We start from the raw sequence: 14,782 nt of genomic DNA on the forward strand, positions 1-14,782 counted from the left end.
TTGGAAAATGCATGAAATTTCTCAAAAAATTATAAAAAATATGCCAAAAAAATGTAAATAGCAGTCTTTTTGCAAGGACGTACCGGTACGTCCATGGGGGTAAAGGGATGAGTTTTGTGAAACGTACCACTACGTCCATTGGGGGTAAAAGGGATAAAGAGCATACTCGGGAATTTTAAACCAGCAATTGTCAACGAATTTTAGGTAATATTTAATGAATAAATAAAGCTTGGTTGGTGGGTGCCAGTTAATCGGGCTTGCCAGTGTATCGGGTGCTGGTTTGAAGGACTTTTATTGTATTTGGAACTGTTAGGTTAAAAAAGATAATTTTAGAATAGTATTAAGAAATGTTTGATATGTATTTGAACTTGTACCATGAACAGATCAATCTCAATAATAAAAAAAAAACTCATTTCAGGCCTCAAGAAAATATTAAATCAAGAATCCATAGGAAAAGTTTATAATGGACTTCGTGGATACTGATCTCCTCAGTAAAATAGGAAATTTGTACAGTTTTTGTTATATTTATGTGTAAATCAGTTGTGGGAGGGTGATCTTTGAATAATTCTTCTGTTTGATAAGATGGATACCCAATGTGAAGCTGTGAATTTTGTTTTGCAAAACTTAAGTTATCCAGGGCAATTTTCAGACTAGGTACAATTGTACTGTATCTGAATGAGTCTGTATTTTAGTAATTGATGCCCTATTTGTAGTTGCCAAGACATTCTTGAGTAGAACTTGCAGGTATTTGAAGTGTTATGGTTTCCATTTCTAATAGGTACTTGCAAGCAGTCAATATTTTGAACATTAATGTGATGCTGTATATGTACATCAGAAAGTTATGTGGTATGTTTTTCAAATGTCATCTTAATGGTGATTTAACATTGTTTTAAATGTTTGCATCAATGTTAACATTTTGATAATTAATGAAAGCATAAGTGACAGTTTTTTATTTAATTATTCATTACCATTTTGATATACTGTACCATACAATCCAGTTTTCAGATACTTTGGGAAGTATCAGCGTTATGTTATGATGTCACAAATATTACAGGAATATTAATGTTTTGTGTATTTCTAGCACCTGCCATTCAAATTTTAAAATCTTCATCCTCATTAATCAGATTTATTGTTACTCCCACCTAACTTTATCATCACTAAATATGATATTTCTTTGGGCATCAATCACTTTGGCATTATTAGCACAACAGATTCCTTACTGTAACAAAATGGAGCTTTTAAAGTTTAAGGTACAGTATGATATCATCCCTAGATTGTGATATTAAGTAGTAAAATTTCATTCTGAATATCTGATTTCAGTCCTGGTTACATTTTAAACAGATATTCTCAGTGAAGTAACTAAATAGATTGGGGTTTTGTGAAGCCTGTTTATCTTGGTTACATTTTCTTTATTTGCATTGTCAGCATATTTGTCATAAACAGTAACGAGTGATTGTTGGGTTTCCTATTGTATTTTAGGATTGTTGAAAACTGTTCATTATGACTAGGTTTGTATTATAACTCAATTCATACTCATTTCTAAAGTGAATAATTCTATATATTAGAATGTAACTTGAGTACAACAGATGTATAGTTATGTTCATTATACCTTGATTCAGTCTAGTGCATTGAAATTACCTGCCTCATTTTATACTATAGTTGTGATTAAGTACAGTATTTAATTAAAATAACAATTTATAATCATTAAACAATCCTTTCAAGGTATGTGTTTTTGTAAATGCTGCAACAAGATTTTCAAACAATTGTTAGAAATAAAAAAAAGTGAAGTACAACAAGATTTTATTTCAATCTCCATTCAAGTGATTTAGCCTTAGGGTTATTGTGATGGTATATCTACATGTTGCAATTTGATGCCTCCCTTAAATTCAAGTGTAAATATATTTCCGTATCTGCATTTGAATTATCACCACAATTTAAATTTTTATCTGAATCTTCCCCAATATTCATATACTACATAAATTCATATCTTCCCGGACAGTTCCATCCTGTTCGTAATACAATGCATGTAGTTAATTCTGATAGTCAGGCCTTCATCATGAGGCTCAATGCTACACAGTATTCTATAAGTTTTATTCCAGCTGTGACCAAGTTGTAGAATGATCTTCCTAATCGGGTAGTTGAATCGGTAGAACTTCAAAAGTTCAAACTTGCAGCAAATGTTTTCATGTTGAATAGGCTAGCATAAATCTTTTTATAGTTTATATATGAAATATCTGTTTTGATGATGTTACTGTTTCTCAAATATTTTATTGTTAATTATTTCTCCTATCGTGTATTCATTTCCATATTTCCTTTCCTCACCGGACTATTTTTCCCTGTTAGAGCCCTTGGCCTTATACGATCTTGCTTTTCCAACTAGGGCTGTAGTTTAGCTAATAATAATAATAATAATAATGTGTCAAGTGTAAACGTGATGCTAAGAAAAGTGAAAATTATAGTTCTCTAGAATTTTTAATGGCCAGTTCTGGTATCTACATTTCAACACTGAATTGTTAACATTTGTAGGCAATCATCTTGAGTTTGCTTTCTGTTTTGGGCTAATGAACAACTGTTTTCCATAGTGGGGACAATTATTGAACTTGATATTTAGATTACTTTTATATGTATATACACAGCTTCCCTTGTCTGGCATCATTCTCTTTTATTTCCTTATATTTCAGAACATTTTTATTCTGTTGAAGTAAGCTTTTGTTGGTGTGAAACCCAGCTCTATATATATTTTGAAAGAGTTCGTAAAACGGAACATTTTAAGAGGTAAGTGCCCCTTGTACGTTAATTTTCAAGGGAGATACGGGCATTTTTATTTTGGGTACCCAGAGTTTACAGGTCGAAATTATCACTATAGTGAAATTAGGCCTAAATTTCTCACTTGCTACAAGGTTTCAGAAAGTCCACCCTGATTTTTTTTTTTTTACAATTCAAGATGTCCACTATAAAACCCAAGTGGGTAGATTAAGGTATGTCTTATGCACACGCAAATGTCCCCAGGCCATGTTTTATCAGTAAAAATATAGAAATAGACCAGTAATATATGAGCTATGAAATGAAACATAAACTGTTCAACAGAAAAACATTTGTAACAGATTTATCTAGTGTCTAACCGACTCAACCACCGGATAGAGTTCTCTTGCATGAGGGTACACTCGGTCACACTATTCTATCTTATTTTTCTTCCTTTTTTTTTTTTAGTGTTCATAGTTTATATGTGGAAAATTTTTTTGGATCTTAAAATATTTTTAGCTGTTAATTACTTGTAATTTCCTTATTTCCTTTCCTCACTGAGGTATTTTCCCTGTTGGAGCCCTCGGGCTTATAGCATTCTGCTTTTCCGACTAGAGTTGTAGCTTAGCAAGTAGTACATACATACATATACCAAGGCACTTCCCCCAATTTTGGGGGGTAGCCGACATCAACAAATGAAACAAAAACAAAAAAGGGGACCTCTACTCTACATTCCTCCAGCCTAACAAGGGACTCAACCGAGTTCAGCTGGTACTGCTAGGGTGCCACAGCCCACCCTCCCACTTTATCCACCACAGATGAAGCTTCATAATGCTGAATCCCCTACTGCTGCTACCTCCGCGGTCCTCTAAGGCATCGGAGGCAGCAGCAGGGCCTACCGGAACTATGTCACAATCGCTCGCCATTCATTCCTATTTCTAGCACGCTCTCTTGCCTCTCTCACATCTATCCTCCTATCACCCAGAGCTTCCTTCACTCCATCCATCCACCCAAACCTTGGCCTTCCTCTTGTACTTCTCCCATCAACTCCTGCATTCATCACCTTCTTTAGCTGACAGCCATTTTCCATTCTCTCAACATGGCCAAACAACCTCAACACATTCATATCCACTCTAGCTGCTAACTCATTTCTTACACCCGTTCTCACTCTCACCACTTCGTTCCTAACCCTATCTACTCGAGATACACCACCCATACTCCTTAGACACTTCATCTCAAACACATTCAATTTCTGTCTCTCCGTCACTTTCATTCCCCACAACTCCGATCCATACATCACAGTTGGTACAATCACTTTCTCATATAGAACTCTTTACATTCATGCCCAACCCTCTATTTTTTACTACTCCCTTAACTGCCCCCAACACTTTGCAACCTTCATTCACTCTCTGACGTACATCTGCTTCCACTCCACCATTTGCTGCAACAACAGACCCCAAGTACTTAAACTGATCCACCTCCTCAAGTAACTCTCCATTCAACATGACATTCAACCTCGCACCACCTTCCCTTCTCGTACATCTCATAACCTTACTCTTACCCACATTAACTCTCAACTTCCTTCTCTCACACACACTTCCAAATTCTGTCACTAATCAGCCAAGCTTCTCTTGTGTCTTAGCAAGTAATAATAATGATAATTGGGAAGATCATTTCACATTGTGATCACAGCTGGAATTAAACCTCTAGAATGTTTTGTAATATTGAATCTCATGTTTCAGAAGGCAAGATTGTAAGAATTAACTGCATATCTAGCACTACGGTCTGGTCAGGATGGTCAGAACTACAAAGAATTTTACACACATGTTGATATATTTATTTCCTATGGTATTTGCTTATAATTTGCATTTCAAGAAAAGTTAATACACCAATGCCCAGATATACGAGGCTTCAATGAATAAATTTTTGAAGATGCGAATAAAATGAATTTGTCCCATGCTTCAATTTACATACAGTACCAATATGAATTTTTTGTTGGTAATTCATGGCTTTGAAAATGCATTTATTTAAAGTGAAGGAAAATTATAAAAGTATCGTTAATAATGTTATAGTCATTGCGTAAACTAAACAACTACAGTAGAAACTGAATGGGAAAACAGGTTTTGTTACGAACAATTGAATCTGATAACGGTTATTTTGCTTGGATATAAATCAATGTGCACTATTAAATAATTGCCCGAATTATGTTACAAATTTATGTGGAATATGACAATTTATCGTTACGTTATACCTTTAACCGCTTTGGCGAAAAGGCAAATGTTATATACTACCAAATATAAATATGAATTGTTATACCCATACTTATTTTTTTTTACCAAGTGTAGCTTCTATCCTATCCAAGTTTTAGGTGGGGAGAATTTACTGGGAAATCGATAAATAAAATAGAAGTATTTCAAATAAAACTATCTACCCTAGTATGATAAAATGATAGTTTAAACATTGTTTCTTATTGGAAATAAAATATCCTTCAGGAAATTGCCTTGATCAGCTGATTCTGAAAGCATAGACTTATTATTATTATTATTACTTGCTAAACTACAACTCTAGTTGGAAAAGGAGGCTACAAGCCCAAGGGCTCCAACAGGGAAAATAGCCCAGTTAGGAAAGGAAACAAGGAAAAATAAACTTTTAAGAACAGTATCATTAAAATAAATATCTCCTATACAAACTATAAAAACTGTAACAATGAAAAGATATAAGTAATAGATATCGTGCAAGAGATGCCACTTGAACCTAGCCAACATTCGTGTAGAAGGTAGCCATCTTTCGCCAGGGAAATATTGCTTGCTTTTATATATTTCTAGCCCAGAGAAGGACAAAGCCATCAGAAATACCCTTGGTCATGTCTAGAGTTTGGCCACTACGGATTGGTGATAGTGGGAGAGACTGATCGCTCATAGCAAACCAACTTTGTATTGTTGGCCCTAATCATAGAGATGCACAAACCGTTCACCATGTTAAGGTGTCCACATTTAGAAAAGGATATATAGATTATTAAATATATATATATATATATATATATATATATATATATATAATATATATATTAGGTAGTAGGTTGGCAAGGGCACCACCCACCCGTTGAGATACTACCGCTAGAGGGTTATTGGGTCCTTTGACTGGCCAGACAGACCACATTGGATCCTTCTCTGGTTACGGTCCATTTTCCCTTTGCCTACACATACGTTAAAAAGTTTGGCATATTCTTTACATATTCTTCTCTGTCCTCATACATCTGACAACACTGAGATTACCAAACAATTCTTCTTCGTGCAAGGGGTTAACTACTGCACTGTAGTTGTTCAGTGGCTACTTTCCTCTTGGTAAGGGTAGAAGAGAGACTTTGGCTATTGCAAGCAGCTCCTCTAGGAGGACGACACTCCAAAATCAAACCATTGTTCTCTAGTCTTTGGTAGTGCCATAGCATCTGTACCATGGTCTTCCACTGTCTTGGGTTAGAGTTCTCTTGCTTGAGGGTACACTGGGGCACACTATTATTATCATTATTATTATTATTATTATTATTATTATTACTTGCTAAGCTACAACCCTAGTTAGAAAAGCAGGATGCTATAAGCCTAGGGGCTCAAACAGGGAAAATAGCCCAGTGAGGAAAGGAAAAAAGGAAAAATAAGATATTTCAAGAGTAACAACATTAAAATGAATATCTCCTATATAATCTATATAAACTTTACCAAAACAAGAGGAAGAGAAATTAGATAGAATAGTGTGCCCGAGTGTACCCTCAAGTAAGAGAACTTTAACCCAAGACAGTGGAAGGCCATGGTACAGAGGCTATGGCACTACCCAAGACTAGAGAACAATGGTTTGATTTTGGAGTGTCGTTCTACTGGAAGAGCTGCTTACCATAGATGAAGAGTCTCTTCTACCCTTAACAAGAAGAAAGTGGCCACTGAACAATTACAGTGCAGTAACCCCTTGGTTGACGAAGAAGAATAGGCCAGATTATTCAGTGTGTTTGCGTGTATAGGCAAAGATGAAATGAACCGTAACCAGAGAGAAGGATCCAATGTGGTACTGTCTGGCCAGTCAAAAGATGCTGTAACTCTCTAGTGGTAGTATCTTAATGGGGAGCTGGTGCCCTGGTCAACCTACTACTATTCTATCTTATTTCTCTTCCTCTAGTTTTGTTAAAGTTTATAAAGTTTACATGGGATATTAATTCTAATGTTACTCTTGAAATATTTTATTTTCCTCTTTTTTTTTCCTTTCCTCGTTGGTATTTTTTCCTGTTGGAGCAACTGGATTTATAGCATCCTGCTCTGTGACTAGGATTGTAGCTAAGCAAGTAAATATATATATATATATATATATATATATATATATATATATATATATATATATATATATACATATATATATATGTATATATATATACACACACATCCGATAGGTCCCACCAACTAGATACCCCTTCTGAATTATTTTCTAATTTCAAATAAATGTGTACAAAATTATATTAAATTAGACGGGAAAATAAAAAAATAAAAAGAATCACTCCTGCACTAATTGATTTACTCTGATTGCCTGTTGGTGTAAGAACTGAGTTTAATCTTGATGCTTTTCTTAGAATACTTCATTTTCCTTTGTTTCCTTTCCTCGCTGAGCTATTTTCCCTGTTTTAGCCCCCTAAACTAATAGCATCCTGCTTTTCCAACTAGAGTTGTAGCTTAGCAAGTAATAATAATAATAATAATAATACTGTACTCATCAAGTTATCAGAACCAGGCGTCCGAAATATCTATAAGAGAATTGCTACATATTGCGCAGCAAACAAATCGTGTTACAGATGATTTCAAACTATTAGAACCTTGTTACATGACTACTGTAGGCGCTAAAGCCTTTTAAATATGCGGCCCGTGACTATACAATAAGCTCCCATGAAACAATCGAAAGATTTAAGATATTAAGACTTTCAAGAGGAAACTTCGATTATGTGGATTTGACAAGAAACTATTAATATCCGGCGTGAAATGCTGAATGTCTTGTAATGCGCAAGGTCTATATATGTAGACCTTGGTAATGCGCAAGGTCAAATTTCAAGACTTCAAACGTGTTACCAGCCGTAGAAAGATTACGAAAGATGACCGATAAGCGTTCGGTTTGTGAGAATTGAGATAGCTGCTCTCATGACTGTTTCTCTTTGAGATCAATGGAGTCACCATATGCAATAACTCCTTAAAATGTGCACTTTACCCTTAACAAACTCTTGAATATTTAGTTTCACTTAATTTCAAGTGTGTTAAAAAACATCCTTGGACCTTGGCTATCTTAAAAGCTGGTTCCTGGTTCCGAATTGCCCACCTTATAGATAGGCGCAAAGCTTCTAAACTTAGTCTTAATATTGTAATTAAGCTTATTTTATCTGTACCATAAATAAATTAATAATGTAATTCTCAATTTCTACTTTTATCCCATTCTACCTTGAACTCAGATAGGATAACACCTTGGTATCATCAGTATTGGCAACCTATTGTGGTCAGTTTGGACTTCTTAAATTCTTCTTTCATGTGCATTGCCCTACCTATAAGTGCAGCCAGATCCCTGCTAGGATTTTTTTCAGCGTACCTATAGGCTACTTATGTCTACTTTCATTAGCTGTCCTAATTTTGGGCATAAAAATAAATGTTCGGTAGTATCTTCTTCATCTTTCCACAGGTCACACAAATTATCTTCATACTTTCCCCTGAAATTCGCTTTTAAATTGAGCATATTTAATCTTGTTACCTGTATGAAGTCAAGTAAGGAACAGTAGATTGACCATTAAAATTGAGGCTTATCATTTATCCTTATGAGGGGACATGCTAGACTCAATTAATATTGAGGACAATTTCTTTTCATGCCAAAAGATTAATCGTGTAGAGGCACCTTTAGAGAAATGGATATGAATAAAGCAATCTTAATGATGAAAACGAACACTAAAAATAATAATGATAATTAAAAAAAATCTGGGGAAAGTATATAGATGATGGTTGTGATGTGAGCAAAGAAAATACCACAGGACATTTACAGTAATTTCATGCTCAGAAAACTAAAAGGAGATTTCATAGTAAATACACAGATAATGTGTGTGACCCATGCAAAGAAGAGGATGAATCGGATAAGAAAAGTTTAGAAATACCAAACTTATTACAATGAATTGCCAAAACTGATAACAAGACATTATCCCAACTTATTTGAAAGTAGAATTGGATAAAATCTAAGCTTAAGTTTTTTCCATTAATAATGTTTATGGTACAGGGAAAAATCCATTATATTAATAAGCGTAAGTTTAGAAGCTTTGCACCCATCTATCAAGACTGATAGAGTCACTGCAATTTTTTCTTTTCTTTTTTTTTGAGTGAGAAGACTGGGAACCAAGTCTACAAGGGGAACCAGAATTAGGAGAGTTGAAAGAAGATATAACAAGGGCTATGTTGCAAAAGAGAGAGCACGACTGGTGAAATCTGATATATGTACAGTATTGTATAGTTATGTGAATAGAAGTAGTTTTGCTTTTGTTTTGCTGCCACCTTGCACTATTATTATAAAATCCTCAAATCCTTAACCGACACTTACCGAGTATTTAAAAAGAAGATTTGCATCTAACTTAATTTGATAGAGTGGCCGCAAGCTTTGTTTTGCAGATTGACAGTGTCTGAAATACTGTATTCTGATTTCTGACAGTGCAAACAGTCACTCGCGTTGAAGATTAGGATAAGAGAATTTAAGACAGATTGATACAGTGACAGGACTTCCTTTTATCTGCAAGTAATGTACAGTTATTTTTGAAGTTTTTGCTCTTTAAAAGAAGTTTTTCATCGTTTGTCTATTTAAGTTAACGTATAGGCTAAATTATGAGTGCTAGCCTAACCCTTTTTGCGGTATTATTATACTTTATTACAGGGTAATGGAACCTAGGGAAAAAAACTACCTTTTTCTATAGAAAAAAGTCCGTTCTCTTCGGAAATGACTCGTTCCTGTCGGAAATGAATAGTTTCAGAAATATATATATATATATATATATATATATATATATATATATATACATGTGTATAAATATATATATATATATATATATATATATATATATATATATATATATATATATCCGTTGATACCTGGGGACCCTCAGTGGGAATTCGGGAAAACATGTTTTCTGTTCGAAATGATACCCTGTAGACTTGTAAAACTTTACCCTTTTACACCCCCCCCCTTTTTTTTTTTCCTTTTCTTTTGTTGTGTGACAGCTCTGAACTGCTACAGAGTGACAGTCTGATAATACAGTTGAGTCCTAGACCTTCAGTATATGTTTGGGTCGTGTTAGCTATGACGTAGAAGACGTTACCTTAGAGTTTGGGTCCACTTTGGCATCAGAATTGGTGAAACGGGTATTATGTAGTAGTGTGGGCACCGTGGATACCCTATTTGGATACCTCAAGAGTTCGATGGAATAGAAATATTGCAAGATCGTACTGTACTTCAAATTTTCGGAGCCTTTGTATATCAGCGGCCAGTTCCTCCCATTTGCATTAAAAATTGACATCAATTAACCTACACTTTTCCCCCCTAACCTAACCTACAAGCCATGTACTTACCTAACGGGGGCTGCTAACGCCCCCCTGCGACCCCCCTTCCACTGCTGTATTCTAAGATAGCTGTAATCATATCTACAGGTGGCCGCTATCATACATACACCTCAGGTATTATGTAGTAGTGTGGGTACTATGGATACCCAATATGGATACTTAAAGAAAATGGGAGATGACTCTTTGTCGTCTCCGTATTGGTCACACTCGGATGACACACGAGTTTCTGCTGAAGGGCCAACAACAACCGTATTGCGAGGACTGTTTTGTACCTTTAACAGTGAGGCATTTGTTGACCGAATGCCCTAATTATTATAACTTAAGAAATAGATATATGTTTGAGGCTCGAGGTGAGGATGGCAGGTTCATCCTTGCCAAGATTCTTGGCCATGATGTGTCCTACTATGCGAGCGGCATTTTTAGATTTATTTCAGAAGCAGCTCTTCTGAAAACTATTTAGCTTCTATAATGGTATATGACTTTTATGGTTTTAATTGAATATTCTTTTGATTTTTATATAAGATAAATGATATCGGCGTCAATGACCTTAGATGTCAGGATACCTGAAAACTTTAAATCAATCAATCAATCAAGAATTCGTTGGAATAAGAATATTGCTGCATCGTACTTCAAATCATCTGAAATATTATTTGGTATCTACAGTGAACCCTCGCTACTTCGCGGTTCGACCATCGCGGATTCACCACTTCGCGGGTTTTTTCCATAACCCATATATATATACATATCGCGGATTTTCCGGAAATTTCGAAAATACCGCGAAATCTAAAGACCCCCAAATACGATACTGTATTTCGTTACCTGTAATTCCATTAATACTGTAATTAGTAATATCTGCTCTTACTGATTGTTCATTGCATTACATATGATATATAATTCAGCACAGAAAGAAATAAAACACGAAAAGAGAATGTGATCATACGATAATACAGTACTGTATACAGTACGTAGTAAAATTAAATCGAACATGAAACGCAAATCAGATGCAGTCATACCATATTAGAATGGTGTAAGGCTGCTGTTAGCTACTACTGTACTACAAATGTAATGGATGTGCTTCTTTTCCATGAATCTTTTGTATGTATACGTACGTAGTACTGCATCCAATAATATTCTTTGTTGCAAAAATCACATTTCCAATAAGCGTACGAGAGAGAGAGAGAGAGAGAGAGAGAGAGAGAGAGAGAGAGAGAGAGAGAGAGAGAGACACACATCCTACAAAAGAATAAAATACTGTAGCATACGTAAAGCTACTGTATTATTATTATTGTTATTATTATTATTATTATTGTTGTTGTTAATAAAATTATTATTGTTATTATTATCATTATTATTATTATTATTACTGTATTATTACCATTATTTATTATTATTATTATTAATACTGTACGTACGGTATACGCGGGGTATCTTGTATGTACTTTGAGTTGGTAACCTACGCATCATATAAGATGGGTTGTGATTGGTTCAAGCGCTGATAGATGACAAATCAGAACTCAAGTTTTGTTATCTAGCCTGTGATTGGTGTTTTGCCCGCATCTCCAACCCGCAGCATCTAGGTTCTCGCGGGCCGGGTCGTCCACTTTCTCTTACGGCGTATCGCTGAGTAGACGTTCTTAAGTTTGTAAAGTTTAATCTGTGGTGTGTGCGACTGTTTTAAGTTGAACTTTTTGTTGAACTTTCTGTTAAATCCTACTGTACAATGCCTCCCAAGCGTTCTGCTTCTACTAAGGCTGGTAGTGAGCCTAAACGCCACCGAAGGATGATGACGACTGCTGAGAAGGTTACGCTTCTCGATATGTTGAAAGACGGTAGAAGCTACGCGGCCGCAGCGCGCCATTTTGGAATCAACGAATCTACTGTTCGCTATATCAAGAAGGACGAGGCGAACATTAGAAAGACGGCTGCAATCACCTTTAGCAGATCAGCGAAGCGAGTCGTTACAACGCGTAATAAAACGATCGTACGCATGGAAGGTGCTTTAGCTGTGTGGATTGCCGACTGCCGGAAGAAGAACATAGCCTTGGATACGATCACCATCCGAACAAAGGCTTTGAGCTTGTATGAGAATTTTGCTGCAAAGGAACCTCAAGACGACGACGGCAACCATGCTGAAGAAGATGATGATGCAGATGAACCTCAACCAGGGACATCCACTGATTCCCAGCGTCAGAAACAACGTTTTTCCGCCAGCAAAGGATGGTTCGCGAAGTTTCAGAAACGCTTCGCCCTGAAAAGCGTTTCCCTGCATGGCGAGGCTGCTTCGGCTGACACTGCCGCTGCTGAAACTTACGTGAACCAGACATTCAAGAATATCGCCGAAGGTGGATACAAGCCGGAACAAGTGTTTAATATGGATGAGACCGGCTTGTTTTGGAAGAGAATGCCGTCGCGAACTTTCCTGTTCAAAGAGGAAGCCAAAGCCTCTGGCTTTAAAGCATTCAAGGATCGCGTTACCCTCGTGATGTGTGGCAATGCTGCTGGATTTTTGCTAAAGCCGGGGCTTATTTATAAGTCGAAAAATCCTTGCGCTTTGAAAAATAAGAATAAGAATCTCCTTCCCGTGTACTGGATGCATAATCAAAAAGCATGGATTACGAAGATGCTGACCTCCAACTGGTTCCACCAGTGTTTCATCCCGCAAGTCAGCAAATATCTCGTAGTGAAGGGCTTGCCATTCAAGATCCTTCTCCTTATGGATAACGCTGGTGGACACGCAACTGATCTGTGGCATGAGGGCATTCAGGTTGAGTTCCTGCCACCCAACACCACGTCATTAATTCAACCGATGGACCAGGGGGTTATCAGGGTGTTCAAGGCCCTCTACACGAAGAATACCTTGGCGGACTTCGTTGCGTGTGTGGATGCTGCCCAAGATGATGAGGATGAAGATTTTAACTTGAAGGCGTACTGGCGGCAGTACACCATAGCCACGTGCCTGCAGAATATTCAGAAGGCACTGCAAGAGATGAAACCTGCAACCGTGAATGCGAGCTGGAAGAAGTTGTGGCCCCAGATTGTTTACGACGACGAGGGATTTACACCTGCTGAAATCCAACACTCTGCAATACGGAAATCTGTGCAGTTGGCTGCCATAATTGGAGGTGACGGGTTTGGCGACATGACGACTGAAGACGTCGATGAGTTGTTGGACTGCCATTCCCAGCCCCTAACTGACGCAGACCTCGAAGACCTGACGAAATCGGCAAGCGAAGAAGAGAGTGAAACCCAGGAAGAGACCCAAGAAAATGTCGAAGAAACGGGCTTAACATTAGAACGGCTTGCCAAGGCCTGCAACCATGCGAAGGAGTTGAAAGAAATATTGCAAGAGTGGGACGAGGATATGGTTCGGTCTATGCAATTCTCCAACAAGGTCGATGACATCATGACTCCCTACAGGATGCTCTTAGATCGAAAAAAGAAGCAGCGGCAACAACTTCCGATCACAATGTTCTTCCAGCCTCGCAAAAAAGAGCCAGTTCCTCCTGCTACTACGCCTTCGGAAGAAATTGAAGAAGTTGAAGAGGTGTCCCAGGAAAAGACACCTCCGTCTGAAGAGACGTAAAATACTATCATTGGCTGCACAGTAGAACACATCATCAGCTTCATCATCATCATTTGTACTGTGCAGCAAATTCATTGCCATCATCGTTCAAGTTTTTCTTGAACTTCTTTCGTGGTGAGTACAGTAACAATCTTTATTTTTTACTTTAATATTCTAACATTTTAATATTTGTGCCTGTTTTATAGTTTAGTACTGTATGCATTAAGTTAAAGGGAAGGTTTTAAAAGTCTACAAGTTGTAACCTATCATATTTTTTTTGTTTAAAATTTACATTTACGTACGTAAAACAATCTCTCTCTCTCTCTCTCTCTCTCTCTCTCTCTCTCTCTCTCTCTCTCTCTCTCTCTCTCTCTCTCTCTCTCTCTCTCGTAAATTGATGTTTTTTGTTTAAAATTTACATTTACAGTACGTACATAAAACAATCTCTCTCTCTCTCTCTCTCTCTCTCTCTCTCTCTCTCTCTCTCTCTCTCTCTCTCTCTCTCTCTCGTAAATTGTTTTCCTGCTTTGCTGCGTACAATATGTACTGTACAGTACTGTATGATTTTATATAGATACGGTAAATTATATTTGTAAGGTAACATATTTTGTAAATGCTTTTACTGTAAATACTGTATCATTATTTATCACTTTCATCATGCGCGTTAAATGCCTTGTTTGTTCTGAGCGTGGTTGTTCACTGAGCGTACAGTACTTTATGACGCCGTTGTTTCAGGCGGCGTCATAAAGAAAAACATTTCATTTGGAAGTCCTAAGAAAAATTAAGTAAAACATTGGTAATAACAAAATCTACATACTGTACTGTATAATCAATATAATCGATGCAAAAACTAACCTATACATATATG

The 14,782-nt window shown here is 36.7% G+C and overlaps 2 protein-coding genes across 3 annotated transcripts in view; both read left to right on the forward strand.

The window, feature by feature from the left end:
- The window catches only part of LOC137637033 (dnaJ homolog shv-like), a 49,968-nt gene extending 48,172 nt beyond the window's left edge, over window positions 1-1,796 (forward strand). The window contains exon 8 of the mRNA XM_068369345.1: window positions 419-1,796. Coding sequence (XP_068225446.1) covers window positions 419-483 — 65 coding nt within the window. The 3' untranslated portion in view covers window positions 484-1,796. The remainder of the gene's footprint in view (window positions 1-418) is intronic.
- Window positions 1,797-9,403: 7,607 nt separating this feature from the next.
- The window catches only part of LOC137637030 (uncharacterized aarF domain-containing protein kinase 2-like), a 190,853-nt gene continuing 185,474 nt past the window's right edge, over window positions 9,404-14,782 (forward strand). For both annotated transcript variants that reach the window (XM_068369341.1, XM_068369340.1), the window contains exon 1: window positions 9,404-9,534. The gene's annotated coding sequence lies outside the window, so the exon portion shown is untranslated. The remainder of the gene's footprint in view (window positions 9,535-14,782) is intronic.

This window comes from Palaemon carinicauda, unplaced genomic scaffold (assembly GCF_036898095.1).
Source record: "Palaemon carinicauda isolate YSFRI2023 unplaced genomic scaffold, ASM3689809v2 scaffold5, whole genome shotgun sequence".
NCBI lineage: Eukaryota > Metazoa > Arthropoda > Malacostraca > Decapoda > Palaemonidae > Palaemon > Palaemon carinicauda.